Consider the following 23,243-nt stretch of genomic DNA (forward strand, 5'->3'; position numbering starts at 1 on the left):
ATTTTTTTAAAGTTATTTGAGATCGTGAGTTCTTCTTTAGACTTCAAAGATTACTTTGCATATTCCCAACACTATATAGTTTTACACACTAGTTTTTTTATACTATATCTATCTCTTTTATCAATATTTATATATATATTGGATTTGACATGCTCTATTAGTTAATTATCAATACAACTGATATTTTATCTCTATATTATTTACAATAAGAATAACTAAGTCAAAATAATAATTTTTGTAAATACACCTCTATTAAATTATAACTTTCTCATAGTAATAAAATTAGTTGGTCCAAATATTGTAACTAAAGAGAAATTTTAATGTACATATTTGTGTCCATATTTTTTCAAGTACCATATATTTTCAATATTTTATACCTATATACATAGATGTACTTCAATAAAATTTTAATTTATAGCGGTGTAAAACTATAAGTCCACACTTTATATTATGAGAGATATTATCATGCAATATATATAATAAGAAATATTGATCTGACTTAAGGTTGCAAACCCTTTAATATGGGTTATACTTTCAATTTTTTCATTTCAAACCACATACTTATATGTGTGAAAATTGATTAGGGATCAGGTATAGAAGAGTCGATGAAAATTGATTAGGAATCGTTGTGACTGACAGCGGGTGTACTCTAGTTTTAACACTTTGTTGTTAGCTAGCCATCAGCCAATGAAAGAAGAAAGTGAAGAAGCGTTGTTGACAATCAGGGGCCGTGTTTAGTAAAGTCATCATATGTGTGAGTATCAATGAGATCATTCCATTTTTGCTTTTAGAACAACTAAGAGAAAAAGAAAGTGGCCAAGTTCATGCATCATGAGGGGAAATATTGATCGATGCTACTTCCTGGAAAGAAACTGAGAAATACGCACTCGCAGACATATCCATAACATAATATCTGAATAATCAATTACTTATTTATTATAAACAAATTTTATGTAATATCTATGCTACTATGTTCACACACAACTGATTTTGAAAAATCAACGCAAAATTCATATTTGTTTAATCAAAAGTCAACTAAAAATTGCAGAAAATATTAACAAATAAAATAGCAAAAATAATGAAAAACCATGAGAAATGCACATTTTCTTGATGATTCTAGGGATAAGTTTGAATTATCCCTTGAATTACCCCTCATCAATTGAATAACTTCAAATCACTCCTTTACTTTTTAAAAATCTCAATTTATCTGTATTTTGCAAAGAAGACAGAAAAATTCATCAATTCACTCACATTTTTTTCCTTATTTTTTGAATAAAAATTGAGATAACTTTAAACTTTTAAAAGTGAGAGACAATTTAAAAATAATTAATTCACGAGAGCGGTAATCCAAAATTTTCACTTCCTCATATCAATAGTCAATGGATGGATGCATTTTAACAAATAATATATCGCAACAGAAAGTCACATCTATCTTTGCTAGATTATTGTCATATATTGAGTTTTGATTACATCGGTGATTATGAGGAGTAATGGCCCACGTGAGGATCTTTCTTTGAAAGAGCTCGGCATATGGGTCCAACAATTTGCCCAATAAGAGCTCGTTACATGGGCCGTCGGTCTTCGCAAATATAATGAACTCGTCCATGTGATTAGCCCCGGACTCTGTTCATATATGTGCATGTATGAATTCTTTTTATTGTACTATTGATTGATTGGAAGGCAAGCATGTGATAAAAATTTAACAGAAGCACTACAGTACATTCAGAGTGCCCAAGATTTTTCAAATTTTATGAGTCAAATTCCACAAACAGCAGACACGTGCGATATAGACAACTGGTGTTAGTCAAAGCTGACAGTATTTCTATGATGGTCATCACCAACTTTTTGCAAATTAACTAAGCGAATTTCGTGCCACAACTTTCTCCCACATCAAATGATTCTATAATACTTCTAAAAATGTTACAGTGGTTTCTATTTGATAAACTCGGTTAATTTAATTAACACACTAGAGGTCTTGTTTCTAATGATAAAGCCGCCTCCATTTTTCCACTTTTAATTTTTTTTCCTAAATAAAATTCCAATCAATCTATTTTCTTTCCCGTGGAAAATGTTCTTGCCGTCTACGACACCTTTAATTTAATACTTACTTTCTTCTATATATAGCTGAATGAGGTTTCTTTCTTCCCAACCTGCAGCCTCTCCTTTAGCTAATTTTCAACATTCTTAGAAACTTAAATTCTTCTTCCTTTTCCTTTTTTTCTTTTTGGTAATTAATTAAGTGCTGCCTTGATTGATTGCATGGAAAATTGCCAAATGTTTTTCCCTTGTTCATCTACAGGGAAATCGGTTTATCCTGTGATGACAACAACAGATTATATAGCAAATTCTAGTGATCATGTTTTTAGTCATGGGGATCAAAGCTCATCATCAGGTGGGTTCTTAGGGTTGAAACAAAATTCTGGACCAAACACAGATATAGTTAAAAACGATTCTATTAATGGAGCTTTTCATGGGTCTGAAAGTGAAGAGAAATCAAGTAAAATGAAGGGAGAAAAGAAAATTAAGAAGCCAAGATTTGCTTTCCAAACAAGAAGCCAAGTTGATATACTCGATGACGGCTATCGATGGAGGAAATATGGTCAGAAAGCTGTTAAGGACAACAAATTCCCCAGGTACGTAATTAGTTAAATTAATTACAACTTCTTGATTTCATAGATTTTGAGTTGGTTTTTGATATTGTTACCTTCATGCCTAGTATAATATATTCAAGTACATCTTAGCCTTATTACTGCTTTAAGGACTCTCCAAAAAGTGAGATTTCATTTGATAAAGAAATCAATTTATCTTGGTTGCGGGGATAAGAGCTTAGTGCAATTGTTCTTTTCAGATTAGTGTTAGCTCCGGATCCATGTAAGATATATGCAGGAGCCCTTGCTTGGTTGCCACATAAGTAAAGGAATTAGATTTTAATTAGTTCTAATTTAGTTCTAGGGTTTCTCACTCTCCCCCGAATTTCCTTTCTGTACGAATCGTTTTGGAAGAGAAGAACTTAGACAGGCAAGAGTTCTAGATCACAGTTTCAACTCTCTGTTTCTTTTTTGTACAACAAATTAGGGCATATTAGGTTTTCTCAAAATGTACTCTAAAGACTGTAGTAAAAGGTGTAATCAAATTAATACACTGACTTTCTTAGATGTCCAAATAAGAAAATCTGCTAATTAGATCTTGGGTTTCTATGACACTGCAATATCAATACACACACAAGCACATATACGCAGAGAGAAGCCCCAGGAATTTGATTTAGATATCCGAAAATAAAAAATGAATCAACTGAATTTATCAATATAGATCTCACAGTTATTTCCATGTAACCTAATCTAATTTGATATCCACGTTCAGATAGGTAGGTTCAGAATGAAACATACGACTCTCTTTCCAGTAAATTCCTCCACTCTCCATTTCCATTTTGATGCATCTAGAAATTGAGGTGCCGAGAATTATATTAAGCACATACAGCTGTTGTAATTATAAACATACAATACAGATCATTTAATTATGTCATGATCAGTTAATGATAGTTTTTAGTGAGAGTAATGAAATTCATAATACGATTATTAAATTTGGTATGCAGAAGCTACTACCGTTGTACACACGAAGGGTGCAATGTAAAGAAGCAAGTTCAACGTCTAACAAATGATGAAGGCATCGTAGTGACTACTTACGAAGGGATGCATAATCATCGAATTGAGAAGCCCACTGACAACTTTGAGCATATCTTGAATCAGTTGCAAATTTACACTCCATTTTGAAGCCTTATGGTCAGTGTGAAATTACATCTGTATGCCTCCACAAAAGATGCATGACATTTAGGATTTACTCTTAGATGGATGTGGAAATAAAGTTGTGCACTCATTGTAAAATTAATATTGGAAAAAGATCCTACATAATTTAAAGACTTATGTTTACATTAAATTGAATCTTATTTTTTGGTTTGGTGTGTGTTTAGAAGATTAATGTAAATTTGTCTATTAAGTAATAAAAATTTTCTGAATGCACGAGTTAACTAGTCTTTTTTGCCAGATCATTATTAGGTAAAAAGATAACATAAACCTATTTATGCACAAGTTGATCTTGAAAACAACATTGAAAATCCATGAGTCTAATTCATATTCAAAAGTTAGCTAATTATGAGTTGAGTGTAGCTTCAAGCTTTTATACTTAGGTTTTGGAACAATGTGAGATAATCTCATTAATGGATATGAGTATTTTTGGCTAAACTCTTCAGTGTGCCGCAACACTGTAGCAGGTTTGCTCATCCAACAAGTGACATAAGAATGCCTAGTGATGATCTGATTTTATATATATAAGGATCTTCAGAGACTTCAGGACTTAATTGTAAGCATCATGTTGTAGAAATGGTACTGCTAAGTGCTAACGAAATAATTTAGATGTATGGATAAATTTTAAACATTCAATAGTCGATTTAGTTTTGTGAGACATGTACATAATGCTCTTTAAAATTTTCTACTCGGTTCAAGACCTCCTAGTTCCTAATTAATGCTTTAAATGCTCAAAGTGTGATCATCTCAGTCATCTTTAAGTTTTATGATAAATTTCTGTGATTTGCAAGTTAGGGGAGCTTTAATATAACGGACTCACTACAATTAAAAAAAAAATTATTATGTATATGTAGAGGTTTTATTCTACTTCAATTTTTCAAATCATTTTATATTTACGACGATGCATGTTTGATATTGAGGTGAAAAAGAAGTTGTAGTTATAAAAGAAATTGATAGTTCATGATAAATATGATTTTTAAATAATAATTTTTACAAAAATAATAAAAATATTATAGGTGTTTTATCATACAAGTGTTCTTAAAATTAATTAAGTGTTGTAGTTTTAAACTACAACTGCATAACCATAATGCCAAATGTGGCCTTAATTGTCACGTGTTAACTCTTGAACATTGAAAAAACTTAATTTTGGAATATCTATGTGATGACTCTAAATCTAAATTTAAGCAACCAGTTAAAATTAATTAATATTTATGGGAGGGGATCTTCCTTGTTAATTTATGAGTAATACCACGAACATATTAATTAATACAAAAAAATTCTATGTAACTGAAAAAAAAAATAAAAAATGGGGCTTATGTGAAAATCATCAATCTAACTTATAATTTATTGATACCACTAGGGATGGCAATTTTTCCCGATGGGATGGGATCTTGCGGGATCCCATCCCATTTGGGACGGGATTGGGACATATTTTTGTCCCATAAAAAAATTTGAGACGGGATTGGGATATTTTTTTATCCCAATTACATATGCGGGACGGGAGTGAGATTGACAAATTCCGTCCCATCTCGTCTCATTACCGATTAAGAATGGAAAATTTTCCAATCGCAGGATCCCATCTCTTTTGGGACGGGATTGGAACATATTTTTGTCCCAAAAAAAATATAGGGACGGGATTGGGACGTTTTTTCATCCCATTTGCATATACGGGATGGGACTGGGATTGGTAAATCTCATCCCATCCCGTCTCATTGCCAACCCTAGATGCCACTGTCATTATTGATTTTTTAGACTTGTTTTCCTTTTCATACATTTGTTAAATACTGTAATAAATTGAACACAACTTGCAATTACTTCATTGCTAAAGCTTAGATCTCAGGCTTGTATTTTTTGCATAGTTTGAACAATGAAAATTCCTACTTTCATGTACCAGAAGAAAAAAAAAAATCATGAAGAACGTTTATTCATTACGAATACGTGCATGCTGATAGGAAATTAATTTCTCCAAACAACCAGCTCAGGTGGAATAAAACAAACCAGCACATTAATTACTTTGCAATCACTTAAAATAAAGGAGATGAAGTTACAACCACCGTGTACCTCCACTTCATACCCACATATCTAGGAAGTTGACCAAGAGCCAACGGCTCCCCACATTCGCCAAGTTATGAAGAGAGGCAAGTGCATTATAACACTAATTTGAATTACTTAAGCATTAGAGTAGGATCGCCGGAATCTCCTTCTACTCCGTTCTCAATTTTATTTTATTATGTGTGCAAGTTTGACCTCCATTTTATTGTTCTCACTGGGTTTGGAGGGGGGGACAAAAAAAATCTCAATTCTCAGCATGTCACTGCCATCGTCCATCTGTCGGGAATTTCATCGAAGATTCATAAATTGCAACCCTAACAGGCTAACAATAATATAATGAGTTATGTTGCAATTTTCTGTAGCCTAGAAAAGAGAAAGCTGGAAAATTATGATACTGGTGGTCCCAGTGTGAATGAGGTTTACAAAGTTTTTTGGGCATCACTCGTGGTCTTGAATAAATGCAAAGCTGAATAATCTGGCAGCTAGCAACCTTTGACTCTACTTTTCATATTTATTATATATGATGTTAACAACTTCATCGATTGCCTTACTTTCCTGAATCAAATTATTCGCCATGAAGATATATGCTTCAGAAAAACTAAGCAAATCAACAGTCTACTTGCCTCCTCATCAATGCTAAAAGGTCGTCGATCAATTTTATTTATTAAGATTGAAAACAATAACATAAATTCAAAAAAAATAGCACCAAAAGTGTTACTTTTTATTTCTTCTTTTGAAAATCAAAAAGCAAAAATATGACCATTTTTATCGTATTCTTTTAATCTTTTTTTCACTTTTGGTACATATATCCTGTAGTCAATATATTGATCTATTCCTTGTTCAATTAAATATATTTTAAGATGTTGGAAATAAAATTTTTAGGGATTAAGAGGATTACACATTGAACAATGGATGAGTATTTAGCGTAATTATGTTATACTAATTTATAATCTACTATACTTAATAGTAATTAATATTATGGACATGTTTCTAATATATTATTTTATTAAAATAAGTGGTTATAATTATTTTTTGAATAAATTTTAGAATACAACCATGTCATTAATATAACAAACAAATAATATTATGACATGTGTTTATTTGTTTTGAAAACTAACATATATATAAGCAGTAGTTGTATTAAATTCAGTAATACTTGTCACACATGTAATAATTAGTTATATTATTTTTTATGTACCATCAATTTTCATAATTTTTAGAGTGCAAATGATTTTAGGGTGCAAATATAGTCACACCCATAAAGACCACAAGTCCACAATAAGGCAGCTAATTCTCACAGGGAGAAGCTGGAGGCCTTACCAAAAATGATGAGTGTTAATATGTACAGTTTTTACTTCGAAGCTGCTCGAAAATTCATTTGCCAACTCCAATGGCTTCCAGCTGTGTTACCGCTTCGCTTAAAGGAGAAAATTAAAGCGGACGTGTAGGCCAGTAGATATTAAATTTCATGATTCATAATAACCAAGAAATGATGAGCGTAAAATTGAAAAGGTTTGGTGTCTTTTATGCATGAAATGAAATTTTATTTGAAGAAAGAATTCAAGTTGCATTTTACTTCTGCAAGAACAATTTTTTCATGGATTCTAGAACATATAATTTATAAGACGTATGGAGGTGGCTGGCTGCTTGTCCTTTCCGCTATCCTTTTTCTATTTGTACTGTTGTTTGTTTTGTATATGCACGAGTATAGATGTAGGGTAGGGTAGGTCATGTTTAGAAGAAATTTATAGCAAAGTATTCATATCTTGTATCTTTCTTTCAATCACTTTTTCTTTTTTCTTGTTATTAATTTGGAAGGACCTGTAGATTATTTTGAAGGGCCTACAAATTACTATGAATAGAAGTTTCAAATTAAGGAAATATTTCACACAAGTGACAAATTAAATTAAAACAAACTGATTTTCATTTGAGTTGTTTTTCAACTCCCATCTCTATGTTCTACATGAGCTTCAATTTATTAAGATTAATTGGGTCAAACATTCCGCCATAAATTTGACGGGGGGCCCCCACCCCGCGGTAGTCTCTTTTTTCTTTTCTTGTCGATTAAGAGATGAGACGTGCTTCAGAAATAGAAGTTGTGGAAAAACAGAGAAAAAACAAATGGTTGAAGGGAAACATTTTGAAAAATTCAGTAGGGGAAGGACTTGGGGGGCACACCTTGAAATTCTACTGAAAGAGCATCAAATGATGCACCTGTAACAGAACTTTTGGTGGACAGAAGAGGCATGTAGAAATCCTTAACTAGGTAGAACCGGGATTTTAGTTCAGAATGGGCTACAATATGGAAGCAAGGAACCTGAGAGGCAAATTATGAAGTTTTCTCTCGACTCGAAGTCCCCCAGGCCGTTACATAGTCCCGCCCCGGAGTTCAGGGAACTTTTTGTTCAGTCGTTTACACTTGTTGCGTTAAGTGTTCCCAAAAATCCAACAGCACCGGCTGTTTCCATTTGCCGGGCATTCTTCAATATGCCGCTTCCAGCCAAAAAAAAAACCTGAGGGATCAGTGTGAGCCTCTTGGTACAAATTCAATCAAGGGAATAGGACATCGACACACTTTGGATTAGTGAAATAGTTACGAATATTTTGTTTGTTTTCAGAAATGGTCACTTGGGCCTCTTTTGGGACACACAGACCCACCTTTTGACAAACCTCTGAGGGTTCATACGACCATTTCTTAAAAAAAAAAAAAAAAAGCAAAGATCTGTGCGTCTCATAAAAAATTGTGTGATTATTTCTGAAAATAAGGGGGTTTCTATGACAATTTTACCAAACTACAGGACAGTTGCTGTCCTTAAATATATTCGGTCTAGGGGTGTTCGCCGATCGGATTTTACGGATTGAACATCAATCCATATCCGATCTATAATTTTGTAGATTATAATTTTTCAATCCAATCCAATCCACGGATTGATTAAACTCAATCCAAATCCAATCCATACATTTGCGGATCGGATGCAGATTTGACTCAATCCATATCCAATCCATACGTCTGCGGATCGGATGCGGATTTAACTTAATCCCTATCCAATCCACTATTTTACGCATTAGTTTCCGAATTAAAATTTTTTAGTTCTCCCCATTCCATGAACTAATGAAATAAAAAAAATTCTAATATAAAAATAATTTTACTACCAATTAAATTTAAAATTGAATAAAGTTTAAATAAATTAATTGTTTAAATAAAACTAAAATAATACATTCAAAGTTTCAAAATATAGCACATTGAGATTAATTGTTCAAATAAAGCTACAATAATAAGTTTAAAGTTTCAAAATATAACACACTAAGTTTAATTGTTCAAATAAAGTTACAATAATACATTAATATAACACCGAAATTAATTGTTGAAATAAAGCCACAATTAATTGAAATGGCGAAGTTTCTTAAACCAAACATAGTCTGATCCTTCACCAGGGCTGTTGTACTTGTCGAAAAGTGGTGATTACAGAGCCGTCAACGATGGGAACTAGGAGAAGTATGGGTGACGATCTTGAAGGTTGTGATAGTGCAATTGTTTGGCTAGAACCAGTGATCGTGAAGTGGTTCGATGGACTCGAGGAAGAAGATGGTTTGCTCTCGCTGGAATCGTGCAGCCGACGTCCTTCAAATCGGTGTTGAGAGTGTATCGAATCAATATTGGGTGTTGCTAGTGCATGTGACGGCGGGGAAGCTTAGGGTTTTTTGTTTGCAAATTATTGATGACTTGGCGTTATATTACTTTGCTTTTGGGTAACTTTGCAAATTGTTGATAATTTGGCATTATGTTACTTTGCTTTTGCTAGTGCGCGTAACTTTGCTTTTATTTTATTTTACAATTTTTACAAGTTATATTTGTATATTTGATTATTTAATTATTTTTTATTTTTTATTATTATTGGGTAATGGCTAAGATATGTTATAGTACTTATGTAACTATGTAATGTCACATTTATAATATTCTTTAATTAAATTTACAATAATTTTTTAACTAAATATATATATATATTTGTGGATTCACGGATTTTTACGGATTTACAGAAGTAAATCCATATCCAATCCATCGACTGCGCATTTTTAAATTTTTAATCCATATCCAATCCACGAATCGGATTTTCACGGATCAGACAGATTGAGCGGATCGGATTAGATTCTAAATACCCCTAACTCAGTCAATCCAATGCTTTGTTCAATAATTCATTTCCCACGCTCGCCTTCTACCTTAACTTAGTATAACAGTTTTTGCTGTTGCTAGCGATTACACAGCAAGCCAGCTGTTATGTTGCTGCACCAGGACCTTAATAGCAATAACTTTCCTTCTGCTTGAACAATACAAATACAATGACCAAAATCTTGGCCTATAATTTGTTAGCATGGGATCCCTTTCGTTTTTCTATCCTTTACGCTTATGCCCGTGCATGGATGATTGGGCAATGAAGTCAAAAATTTTGACACCAGAAAATGGTTGTTCCTTTTGTTGAAAATGACGCTACCCACAGACTTTTGTGTATTGAGCAAAGACCAAAAGCTATCGTCACATGTCTGAATCAACTTAAATAACAAAAGTTGCTCGTTCTGACGATTCTATGACATGAAGATGAGGTAAGGATGATTTTCGCAAGCTAATTACTGATTAAAGACATGATTTGTGAAAGAAATTCAAAGAAAACACATGCCTCATTTGTTCCAACATTCTTCCTTCAAGGCCGATGCACGGACTGGTGATGATAATAGCCTGTAAACGAGTTCGTGATGGTAATGGTTGAACAAAGCACAGATTTGAGTTTGCATGGAGAGAGGCAATAGCCTCTGCATAAGGGGCTTGGTTTGAATACATTTCAGCCAAAAGAATGTCAAAATTGACAAACAGGGCGCATGGGGCTTCAGCAATGAACAACCTCACTTAGAATTCTCAAAAAGATTTAATGCTGAAGCTAGAATAAAATATAACTTAAATAAAAGGTTCTTTTTGGTAATTTACACACATCAGTATAAATAGGGAACGGAATAGGTCCCAGAAAGCATAACCAAGATTTATTCCAAGTACACCGAAAAAGAAAAAAAAAATTGACAAAAAGTTAAAGATCAAACTATAAACTCTTCTTATAAAACAACACTCAGGTTCCCCTTCCAAAACATTTTAGTGTTTCTCCTTTGGGGTGTCCTTCTCAGGAATCTTTGTCTCCAGCTCCTTGGGCTTTATGTTCTCTGCAGCTCTGAAACAACATTCATCAAAGTCACATTAATCTCACATACAAAAACAACTTAAACGGCATTTACGGAAAAAAATAATAAATAAAAATATTCACGAAACAATAAGCAAAGAAGTAAACTACCGCAACCATTATGCATAATTAGGAAGGCCATGGAGAAGATAAATTTAGATTTTCTTCACCACAAAGACAGTCAGAATTACAACCTGAGTTCAGAGGTTATTTTCCTATTATTTAAAGTAATCACAAGAACTTGAGAAGCAGTATTGTCATGGCGCAGTTTTGACAGAAGTCTTTCATAATTGGCTGGAATCTAACACAAATCATCTAGCTTAAGCCAAAAAAAATTTACAGTTTAGGGCCTTAAAAGGGTAGCCGATTGCCACTCAACATGCCGATCAGTGCAACTTCAAATTATCACAGCTGACTAAACCAATTCATGAGAACTCCATGAATTCAGTACTAAATAATTTGGCAGCTAAATTTGTCGGGAAAGCTTGAAAAAAGGAAAAAAATAAAAAGAAGATAAAGGATTGCTAAAAGACATCAAATCAACATCAAGGATGCTTCTATATAAACATCCGGCAGAGGATTGAAGCCATCAGACAGATGTGTTGGACTCAACATTGAATTTTCTTCAGAACAGGATTGATAACTGCACTATGCTCGCCTAACAATACGAGAAAACTAGAGAAATTTATACCCTCGTTCTGGAGAACACGTCAATATTAGAATAGAAACCAATGCAATAAGAACCTGAAGCAATGGTTAACTTCCGAGGCCCTAGCCATAAATTCTTGGAAAAAAAAATTCATTTCCTACTGTTTACACATGTATTCATAACCTCAGAAAATGCTGCAGTGCTAGACGCAACAAAGTATTCATAACATTTAAAGCATTCTGCAATTCAACTACTTGGTGTTCGTAATTAGATTCCTCTAAATCGATTAATTTCACTCGATCAAGGACCAAATCCTCTGCCACAACAAATTGCAGCACCCAAATAACTAAACTAATGGGACAAAGATGTCAAATTAATCATTTAGGGCATATGTTGAACAGAACATCATTCCCTTTCTAACTTAGAGAAGAGCCTCGAATTATTTCAACTACAATGGCATTAAGCTGCTAACCAGACAATTGTTGAACCCTAAATTCGTTTATATATAAATTAAAAAGCAATATTACTATCATCTTTCCGCAACAACAGTTAGTTACTGATTAATTTTCCCTATTCTATAAAATTTATAAAAAAAAAGAATTAGCCACAAATCATATTATATAAAGTAAATTGAAATTTAAAAAAATAGGAAAAAGAAATTACTTTGAGGCAGCGGTGGATTCTTCTTCAAGCCAATTGCGAATATGTTTAACGTTGCGTCTGAAAATAGAGGCCGATTGTTTGACGTCACTTCTCAGTAGAAGAACCACAGCGCTGACGCCAGCCACTGTCAGAATGAAATTGGTCAAAGCCATCTCTTTTTATCGTTTGCTTCTTCAATCTTCAAATTACAACTGATGCCAGTTGCGATGCGAGGGTTTTGCTGCTTCGGAGTTTTTCTATTCAAACAAAACTATTGGGCTATCTTTTGGATCGCATGGGCCTTAAAATTTTGGGCCCACTCCTTTTTTTTTTTACTTTTGGTTATTTTCGCTTGTCAAAAATAACAGATCTTACGCATACTGCATACACATGCTTTCTTCTATAATCCAAAACATCGACTTACGTGATATGAAAAGATTTGAGGAAAAAAATATTAATAAGGGTAAATAATTGTTTTAGTTGTGTTATAAAAATAATCAATTGTGAAAGAAATTAATTAAACGTTTGGTAAATTTTATTTTAAAAAATATTGTGAGTTTTAAAAACAGTTATATACATTTAGTAAATTTTACTGTTAAACACTTAAACTACTATAAAAATGTAAATGATTGAATTAGACATGACGTTGAATTTATTCTTACATTTATAAACATGTATTCAAAATATATTTTATTATGTATATACAATAATTGATAACTAAAATAAATATTTTATATTATTAATTTTATTTTTTCTATTTTGTTATCTCAAACATAATTGGCAATGATAATCATTTTTTAAAGTTAATAATTTTATTTCTTAATTAATAATGATAATTTTGGACTTTTATAATATACATAAGAATATATATAAAATTGTATTAAATGCCTATTTGGTATGACTTATTTAATAGCCATAAGTGTTTATTTAATCTCATAAGCTCTTATGGTAATTTTTGTTGTTGTTTGTTTATTTTTCTAATAGAGCTTTTGAAGTCTAAATAACATATTTTGCCTCTACTAGTAAAAACTGAAATTTTGGGCTTTTAGGAGTAAATATTGAAAAACTCTTTTTAAATGTTAAAATATTTAAAATATCATCTACTTATTTGATAATCTTATTTTATTCTCTACTTGAAATGTTGTACTAAACGAAGCCTAAGTATAAAAGCAATTATCAAAATCAGATTTTGAAAAACTATTGCTTCTCCACTTTTTCAAAATCTACTGTATGATAGAATAATTTTATCAAAAGGGATTATTAAAGTAATCAAAATTAGCTTTTAGTTTTTTAAAATCAGTTTTAAGCTATCCAATTCCAAATGGATCCTAAATATGTGAGCCTTATGATATTTTCAAATTAATAATTCATTAGTGTCACGTAAGCTGTCACCTTAAGTTATACATATTTGTCATTTTTTTATTATGTGTTTACTTATTTTGGAACCAAAAATTAGAATTTAAAAAAAAAAGTGCAATTTGATGGCAATTAACCCAATTCTTTTTCCACCCCATGTGATAAATGTTCTAATCTCAAAAATCTTGTTTCACTTAATAGATTTTACCAACTGATCCTAGTTGACTCCCACAAGAGTTATTAGAATTGGAATGGATAGCACAACAAAATTTTGAAATTATATTAGATGTGCGACAATAAAATGACACGTTTAATAACCACATCGGATTAGTGTTTAGAATTCCCAATAAAATTAATAAATAAGTTGAATTAATGTTAACCTAAATTTAGCACTAACTAAAGAAACTACTCACCAAACTAAATCACCGTCTTTACAATTTAGGACTGTAGTACCAAACTACCAATTAGTTAGAGACAAGATGCAACCAACGATTGTTTATTTAGCGGCTAGAAAAACTATTTTGTTTAGCGATAAGGACATAGGGTAATTTGTGAATGCTGGCATTGCATCATCAAATATGATACATGATAAATGTTTAATGGATGGCTGATGCTACAATGCCGGGCACTGAAGGCCCGGCACCATGCCGGAAACGAAAAAAAACCGTTGGATTCAATTAGATTGAATCCAACGGTTGAGATTCAATTTATATTAAAAATAGAAAAAAATGGGTGACCTGGTAAACTAATTCCCTGAAAAGAAAAGCCCAGAAATTCCTCTCTCCTCAATCCAATTTCTTTACTTTCTCAAAAGAAAAATCCCTAAAATTTCATCTCTTTTTCAAGTTCATAGTTTCTCTCATCCCAATTTGTTCACTCAACAAGATCAAATCAACGGTCTCTCTTGCAGTAATCAACCAATCGGATCCATGTACTGAGGTATTTTGTTTGTACACGAGAGGTAGAGAGAGGTAGAGGCAGAGCCAGTATCGCGCGCTGCTTCTTTTCCAACCGTCCACCGTCACCTTCGTTGCAATGTTGTCTACAGCATGAGCTACCATCAAATGAGCTGCAGGAAGCTTTTAGGGTGGCGTATCCTGGAATGGAACCAAAAAAAGAGTTGAGGTTTATGTTTGGAGTCATTCTTGGACATGACGAGCAGCGCGGATGAGTTGCAGGAAGAGCATCGTGGCTGGAGGTAACTCTTCTGTTCTTGTCATGTAAAGAACCTAGTGTTGTGATGCTAACTAGTAAGTCCTAGTTTTTTTATTATCTTTGATCATTTTGCATTTCCTCACTTGCATTCTCAAGATTTTTATATTTATCATCAAGGAGAGATGAAATTATTATTTAATGACTAGTATTTTGTATATCACTAGCATTATTCTTTATTTTTTGTGATTTTGCTTTTTAATTTGTTTAATTGGGTGTAGCCATTATATTGTGCCTGAATTGGTAGTTGATGTGAACTAATCTTATGCATCTTGCAAGGCTATTCAAGAGTATATAAAGGGAAAATCTCTAAGTTCTCTTCAAAATATTAGATCTCCTGATTGTGTAATCTCCTTTTTCTTTTTCTTTTATGCAATGCAGCTTGGTGTGGAAAAACACAATAAGAGCTTATAAACAGAAAGAGAGCTAATAAATATTTTTATTTGTTTCTTTTTCTTTTCCAGCCGTTCAATCTCGATAATCATTACCGAAATCATTACTGTGAAAGCTGAAGTTGTGACGAAGCTCCTCAAAACAGGCGAAAGGTTTTATTTTGAATTTTTTGGTCTACAAATTTTCCTGAGATGATTAATGGTTTGAAGAGATGATTAATGGTTTGGAAGCATGAAATTGGCAAGAAAAACATGAGAAAATGGTGGGTTGTAGGGAGAGAGAGCGTAGGTTATGAGTTTTAGAGAGAGAAGAAACTAAAAAAAGTTATCAAACACACTTCTGTCTGGGAATACACTTCCTACTGGAATATATCAACTAACCGTTATGAAATAAACGGTGAACCGTTATCTTCCAGAGTTAGAATAATATGTTTATGGAAATTGTCGGTTCACCATTAGCTCTTGTTATTGTCTAGAATTGTAAACACCGTTATTGTTTTTCTTTTAGCTCTCGTTATAAATTTAATTGATGCTACATTTATGTATGGTTTATTTCAGGATTTGAATTATAACATACAGTTATAAAATGGAGTCAACAGAAGCTAGAAGGGGAGGACCTGGTCAGAGAGCGTGGATACACTTTTTGTAAGTATAAAATTATTGCTTTGAATAAAGTTCTTATTATAACTATCAATTATGTTGACGTAATTAGCTGAACTAAAATGTTGTGTACAGTAAGCATGAAGCAGAAAAGGTCAGGCAAGAAGGGATAAAAAAAGTTTGTAGGGCGACAATTGTTGAAAAATGGAAGAAATTAACGAATGAGGAGAAGTGCCGATTTGGTACGATGCATGAGGACCCAAGTTCAAATGTTGGTGAAATGAGCATTGAAAAAACAGATGAAGAACAAAAAATTGAGGATAAGCATAGCCAATGTAATTTATCTCGTTGTCGTGTCAGTGCATTTAGTAAGGTCATTTCCACACTGTCGCCCGACCAACAAGCTGCAATTAGAGAAATTGGCTTCGGAAGCATGCTAGAATTACGATGTGGTCGCCTGAGACAAGATTTTTGTGAAACACTTGTCCAACAATGTGATACAAAGAGGCATTGTATAGTTTTGCACGGGAGAGAGTTTTGTTTAAACCCTACAACCTTCAACATCGTAATGGGGATCAAAGATGGAGGGGAACCAGTACACATCCGAGAAGAAGCGGGTGATATAATTGAACTGCGTGCCAAGTATAGAACATGTGGAAGAGGAATTGAAATAGCCGCAGTTAGTGAAAGATTGATAGCTAGTGAGAGTAGTGATGATGACTTTAAGATCATGTTTTGTTTGTTTCTTCTAGGAACTGTATTGTGTCCCACAAGTGCCAGCTACATCAATCCAATGTATTTGCATGCCCTAAAAGATGTGCAGTTAATTAGGAAAAAGAATTGGGCTACATGGTGCTTCAACTTTCTGTGGGACGGCATAGCAAAGTATAAAGATCATCAAGTAAAGTCAGTTAGTGGTTGTGTTGTGTTTTTAGAGGTATATTTAAGAAATCTTAGATGCCATAATTAATTTGCCAAATACGAAAAATAAAATGACGTAGTAATTATTTTTTGAATGAACAGTTGTTCTACTTTAGTGCTGTTTTGTATGATCGGTATTCTATAGACAGAACAGTTTGCCCTGTTAGTGTATGGACCAAGGAAGAGATTCGGCGCTTATTGAATTGGCGGAAAAAGTTTGGGGACATGACAAGTACTGAGGTTTGTTTTATTTTTTGTCTTGTTCACACATGTATTTAATTTTGTTTATAGTTATTTAAATATATTTTTTGTCTTGTTCACACATGTATTTAATTTTGTGCATATTTATTATAGGTTCCAATGCGCGAATCAAATTTTTTACAGCTCGAAAGAAATTTCCCTCATTTTGAACAAACCAAAGATGATGGGCCGAGCACTGTTAATATGGAGGAAGCTTTTAGGGTACTAACACAGTGTGTCCACAGAATTGAACACAAAATGGATTCGTTCAATGTGAGAATGGAAATGGTTGAGAAGTCTTTAAAGGAATTGAGATCCAAGTCTCCGGTTGGTGCACCATCAAAACAACCATCTGATCCATGCCCGCAATCTCCGAGCTTGAAAATAGTAGAACCAACATGTCCAGTCAGAAAAACCGAGCCAACCCCTGATGGAAAAAACAAAATGGTAATGGATAGCGACGAGGACTCTGTGGATCGCAAATTGAACATGAGCCTCGATAAAATAATGGGCTGGATGGGGACAAGAGAAGGAATCAGTGAATTTCGCAAAGATCCTACCCACTTTGTCCCTATTCCACCACCTAATCTCCGAGATGAGGTACAGTTTTATAACGTCGTTTTCTTAAAATTATTTCGATGATAACTCACTTATAAAGTAACTTACATATAAATTTATTTTTTATAAAGGATATAGATGAACTAGTTCAACTTAAGCAAGAACCTCAAACATCTACTAGTGTCAGTGTCCTGCCAACCCGACCAAGTAGGAATCGTAGGCCAGGCCGATATCAACTTTCACCGTACGATCAAGTGTCCAGGGGAGCAAATCCCAAGTATAAAGCTGGTCCGTTTCAAGTCAATGATCCAGTTACACTGGAAGAATTGAAGCTTATTCAATATGCTTTTAACAAAGAGGCTGACGGAAGGTAAAATTCAGAAGACTGAAATTAGTTTTCTGTATATAGTTGTTATGCTATACGACTAAAAAATTACCGTGTTTTGTCTTTAGTGAAATCATTGTTTCTAGTTACGGTGAAATTCTTAATCGGCATTCTTTATTGACTCTTTTGCCGGGGGCTTATCTATGTGGCGAGGTATTAAGTTTCAACATTTGGTGATGTCACAATATATGTTTGTCATTTATTATATGTTATTATATATCTGAATAAATATGATCACTTTTAGGTTATTTCAATGAAAGCGCATCACCTCACCCTCATTTAGCAGGTGGTGGATAAAGATGTGCCAATGAACTGGTATTTACCAACAAGATATTCGGTGAGTATCGCCGGTACTTGTTGCATTGTGCTTTGGTTTCTTTATTGACAACTTCCTTATGCAACATTGTCTTTATTATGTGTAGCAAGCAGTTCTAATGGTCGGAGATGAGGTGGATTGTTTTGCAAGGGCAGCTAGATGTGGAAAGAATTTTATGCAACATGTGCATAGGTGTCAAAAGGTTAGTTTGTTAACCTTTAACTTATTTCAGTTTCTACTAATGTGCTTGGTGTATGACATTGACAATTGAAATGTCAGATTTATGTGCCAATAAACGATGAATCATCTCATTGGTACTTGCTGATCGTGAATGTCAGAAATACAAGTGCAGAAATATGGGATCCTCTTCCAGATCCCCGCAGTAATAGAAGACGGCACGATCAAGCCATGCGCATTGTATCTTAATCATGTTCTTTTTTTTTTTTGTTATCTATTTAACATTATCAGTTATGTATATTGTGCTATATTCATATCTATAATATTGTCTGGTTTTTGACATTGTTGACAGTTACATTCCTTAGATTGGATTCTGCAACCCCAATTGCCAAGCAATATGTAACACGTGAAGTTTCAAAACTTTCCAATCAACCGGGGCATTGGAGTTCCAAAGCAAAGGAATGGATATGACTGTGGGGTTTATGTGATAAACTATATGGACAGCCCAGAATTTATTCCGAAGAAATCGTCAACTTTGGTACGACTATGCCAAACTTGTTTTATTGTTGAACTAAAAATTTTGTTAACTTTATAATTATATAAAAGCTACTAATTATATCAAAGTAATATTAGTTTCCTTTCAAATTGTCCAGTACACATCTGAGGATACACGGGGTAGGCTGGCCATTCAACTAATTAATTCTGCATTAAATCAAAATCGAGATAAATTGCTGGAACTAAGCAATGCACAGTTTGCAATTCATGCTGTAATGGTGAACCCTGTATCCTCTGAAGTGCAAAAGCATTTTCACCAACAAAGCGGCAACATTCGTAAGAAGAAGAAAGTTAACACGAGAACGCGCACTTAGATATCGAACCATACTAGGGAATGATTATGCAAGTAATTGCAGACTATTTTTTGTTGTAAGTTGTTTGAAACGTGTTAGGAGGTAATACCGTGATTTTTTTTGTCTTCTTGCTTACGATGGATGTAAAACCAATTGTACTGGAGAATTATCTTTAAATTTATGACATGGTTATGTATTCTCGGCTGAGACATTATTTAACTATACTGAACATATGCATGTTAACAGTGTTCACATCTCATCATTTGATATTAAACTAGTCGTCATGATGGTACATTATAGTGGAATTCAAATGGTAATACATATTCAGTAATTTTAATGGCACTGTTTAATGAGGCCACCAATAAAAAACATTAGAAAATTGGTTGCTTGCATGACCTAACAATGTTGGACTGACACCAGCAAAGGCTCTAGGATTCTAGGTGCTTGATGAATCGAATGCGGCAAAACCGTTTCCATCGACACTAAAATCAATACCATGAAAGTTATTTGCAATGAAATATCCAACAATGCAATAATTAAACACATGATAAAGAACTTGGGACATACCTTAGTTGGGGGCTATGATTCCCTTGAATAGAACAAGTTCGTGCTGTATGCCCAACCTGACGACATTTTCCACACTTTCTAGAGCTTTCTGCTACACATTTTGCTTTAGACATAGCACCCTTGGTTTTTACAACTGCAGGATTACGAAGTTTTGTTCCCATCCGTAATTTTTTATTTGGGAGACCGTCTCGTTCATATTGTTGTTCATAAGTTAATGTTAGCCGATTGATTTCTACCAATGCATTTTCATAGGCTTCAACGTTTTTCGCTGCATTGTAGCACATTTTATTGCAGGCTGCAGACAATGCACTAAATCTAGCCATCTCTGAAACATCAGTGTCAACTTCTGGTTTTGTGGTCCTGCAAGTATTGTGCTCCTTGGCTTTTTTTGTCCATCTACGAAGAACCATATTGTCAGGAATCTTTTCAATTTGTTCTACTTTCAAGACATGAAACATATGCCTACAAGGAAGCCCAACAGACTCCATCATTTGACACGAACACTGTATGTGGTTTTCTTGTAGATTGTGGATGACATTCCAACATGTTGTAGGTGTCCTAAATTCAGTCACTGTGTACAATGCAACATCGACAGCTTTGACAGTTTTTACTTCGATGACCGCTCCTTCTCGCAGCATCTCATCTCTAACCTTTGAAAAAACTCTTAATGGGAACAATTGTGCAGCATGTTTCTCGAGGCTCTGTAAGTGAGTTCTTAAGACAGGAGTACTGTATTTGGTTTTGAACTCATCGGATGTTTCTGTGGTACGAATATTGCAGAGAGCACGATCAATTTGTCGCACAAACTCATACAATTTTAGTTTATGTTGGACAAATCGGCTAAGATATGCATTCATACTTTCACATCGTTGAGTGCTTCGCATACCAGCAAAGAATGTTCCTCTAAGATAAGCTTCCGCCCACTTGCACCGCTTCGAATACATTTTCTGTACCCATGCATGATGTTCAAGTGCGAATTCAGCCACTATAGCTGACCATTGGGTTTCAAATTCAGTTACCGTCATAGGTGTCAACATCAAATCACGAAATTTTCTCGTAAAGTCTTCATTCTTCAAATTAGCCTGCGCATTGCGCTCAAGTTGCCAACAACAAAGACGATGGATGCACCCGGTAAACACTGTCTTTATTGCCTTTGACATTGCCTTGTCACCATCAGTAATTACAGATACGGGCATTCGGTTGCCCATAGTGGATAGAAAAGTTTGTAGCAGCCACGTGTATGAGTCAATTGTCTCATCTGCGAGCAAAGCAAAACCGAAGACCGTTGTTCTGAAGTGATGGTTTGTTCCGACAAGTGTAACGAGGGGTTTATGATATACATTAGTCTTATACGTTGCATCGAATGCCAACACATCACCAAAACACTGATAGTCATAACGAGCTACACAATCAGCCCAAAACAAATTTCGTAGTCTATTTTCATCATCTAGTGTGTACTCAAAGCAAAGCCCAGGGTCATGTTCAGATTTTGCCGCAAAGTATGCTATAGTTGTGTCTGAGTCAGAATCTCCAACCTCGGCACGAGTGGAAGCATCTAGCGTGTTTTGCATGTCTTTGCGTGTGAACCTTAGGTTTTGAGGCCCCTCTACCTGATCAGCCATGTAATCCATGAATTGGCAAGTCTTTACAACAACATGCCTTAATGCCTTTGCTTGCGCAAGTTCTGCATCAGTAACCTTTCGATGTGAACGAATGAGATGAACTTCATTAGTAGAAGCCAAATGATGGTTGTGCTCAGGCCTGAATTCTTTAGCGATGTATTTACCAACTGAATCATCGTAATTCACTCGAAATGATGCCCGACACCCGGTTCGTGTTATAGGTCGTGGTTCTCGCACCCTACTGCAGTTTTGAGATTGTCTTTCATCTCTTACCCCTTCGAAATGACAAACCCAACGTCGAATTGTGATTCGTCCAGACTTTTTTTCGCGCCGCATATCATCTTTCCTAACAACAAAACCAAGCATTCGGGCATAATTGTTATACCACAGTTCTGCATCTTCTACTGAGTCGAAATGACTGCCAAGTACGTCCGATGCCTGTAAACCAACATTTGGAGCAATGGATATTCCTAGGTTGCTAGAACTATGTGGGCTACTCATATTTAACCCCTGTTCAACCAAAACTTTGTTAAAAACATTATTCACACCCTTTATCTTAATAATTTAATATAATAATATTTCTGAAACCATCTATGGACGCACAAATCTACTACTTAAATTACAACACATACCTTTGTTGGAGAGAAACTGAACTTTTGAAAAGTTGAAAACTAGGCACCATAGATGTTGAACGAGACCGGAGTAATAGTATTTGGGACTATGTTTTGGAGTGACTGTGTTTTTTGTGAAGAAGTCTTGGACATGATCCTTAAGATAATCCTTCATTAATGGAGGGAAGGTGAGTTTTTTTTTCATCATATTTATTGCATACCTAACCAACCAAACGTGGTAATTTTACCTTTATTTTTTTAAACTTTATACAGGACATGCAATAACCGGAACACCGGTTAGGAAATCCGGTTATCCGGTTTCGATTGACGTGCTTGCTGTCCACATCCGGATACCGGTTGTGGCCTTCCGGTTATCCGGATTCGCGTGACAGCAAGAGACGTGCTTGCTGTCCACATCCGGATAACCGGTTGTGGCCTTCCGGTTATCCGGATTCGCGTGACAGCAAGAGACGTGCTTGCTGTCCACATCCGGATAACCGGTTGTTGACTTCCGGTTATCCGGATTCGCATCACAGCAAGCATGCTTGCTGTCAACATCCGGACAACCGGTTGTGAAATCCGGTTATCCAGATTCGAGGGACATGATTGCTGTGACGTATTAACAATGCCATTAAAGTATTAACTTTTCTTTATCTTTCTTTGTTTTGTTTGGACTGTGATTGGTCTCATTTTTTAGAGGGATTACATTATAATAATATACGCGCATACGAATACCTAAATGTAAACGACACATGCATGTAGAAAAGAGTTAGAGCGAGCCAATGTATATGAATTGTATGAAGAGGAGGTTAAATCCAATTGTTTAATTTTAATAATAATATACACTCATACGATTGTCTTTGTGCTTTTAGCACAATATATAATTCATAAAATTTAAATCCAGTTATTTCTTAGAGTTCTAGAAATATTACTAAATAAATATTGAATATTGCTATTAGGAAGACAAAAGATTAAGCCCATTTAATTTTATCAATCTTGTGCGTAGAAACAAAAAATACAAACAATAAAGTGTCTGACTAACGAGTGAATAGATAAATAATGCACCAAAACCA

The 23,243-nt window shown here is 34.2% G+C and overlaps 3 protein-coding genes across 3 annotated transcripts; 1 reads left to right on the top strand and 2 right to left on the bottom strand.

Annotated features, from left to right (window-relative positions):
• The first annotated feature begins 2,144 nt into the window (after window positions 1–2,144).
• Window positions 2,145–4,012, top strand: LOC102615772 (probable WRKY transcription factor 75). Its single transcript, XM_006470026.4, has 2 exons — window positions 2,145–2,633; window positions 3,593–4,012. The coding sequence occupies exons 1-2, from the start codon at window positions 2,260–2,262 to the stop codon at window positions 3,768–3,770; spliced, it is 552 nt and encodes a 183-aa protein (XP_006470089.1). The 5' UTR covers window positions 2,145–2,259; the 3' UTR covers window positions 3,771–4,012.
• Window positions 4,013–10,784: 6,772 nt separating this feature from the next.
• LOC102615469 (hypothetical protein) lies at window positions 10,785–12,604 on the bottom strand. The gene is made up of 2 exons (XM_006470025.4): window positions 12,387–12,604; window positions 10,785–11,065 (listed from the first exon to the last, which is right to left on the bottom strand). The coding sequence occupies exons 1-2, from the start codon at window positions 12,536–12,538 to the stop codon at window positions 10,990–10,992; spliced, it is 228 nt and encodes a 75-aa protein (XP_006470088.1). The 5' UTR covers window positions 12,539–12,604; the 3' UTR covers window positions 10,785–10,989.
• Window positions 12,605–19,806: 7,202 nt separating this feature from the next.
• Window positions 19,807–22,728, bottom strand: LOC107174521 (protein FAR1-RELATED SEQUENCE 5-like). The gene is made up of 3 exons (XM_052434891.1): window positions 22,525–22,728; window positions 19,938–22,069; window positions 19,807–19,852 (listed from the first exon to the last, which is right to left on the bottom strand). The coding sequence occupies exons 1-3, from the start codon at window positions 22,726–22,728 to the stop codon at window positions 19,807–19,809; spliced, it is 2,382 nt and encodes a 793-aa protein (XP_052290851.1).
• Between the last annotated feature and the right edge of the window lie 515 nt (window positions 22,729–23,243).

Source organism: Citrus sinensis, chromosome 2, assembly GCF_022201045.2.
Source record: "Citrus sinensis cultivar Valencia sweet orange chromosome 2, DVS_A1.0, whole genome shotgun sequence".
In the NCBI taxonomy this organism is placed as follows: domain Eukaryota; kingdom Viridiplantae; phylum Streptophyta; class Magnoliopsida; order Sapindales; family Rutaceae; genus Citrus; species Citrus sinensis.

Bases quoted from the DNA above. Each gene is read 5' to 3' on its own strand.
- LOC102615469 (XM_006470025.4), bottom strand. From the start codon at position 12,538: ATGGCTTTGACCAATTTCATTCTGACAGTGGCTGGCGTCAGCGCTGTG. The intron at 11,066-12,386 runs GTAATTTCTTTT...ATGTTGTTTCAG, and splicing joins GAATCCACCGCTGCCTCAAA to AGCTGCAGAGAACATAAAGC.
- LOC102615772 (XM_006470026.4), top strand. From the start codon at position 2,260: ATGGAAAATTGCCAAATGTTTTTCCCTTGTTCATCTACAGGGAAATCG. The intron at 2,634-3,592 runs GTACGTAATTAG...TTTGGTATGCAG, and splicing joins AAGGACAACAAATTCCCCAG to AAGCTACTACCGTTGTACAC.
- LOC107174521 (XM_052434891.1), bottom strand. From the start codon at position 22,728: ATGTTGACAGCAAGCATGCTTGCTGTGATGCGAATCCGGATAACCGGA. The intron at 22,070-22,524 runs GTATCCGGATGT...TTGGTTGAACAG, and splicing joins TAACCGGAAGGCCACAACCG to GGGTTAAATATGAGTAGCCC. The intron at 19,853-19,937 runs GTATGTCCCAAG...TATTGATTTTAG, and splicing joins AATCATAGCCCCCAACTAAG to TGTCGATGGAAACGGTTTTG.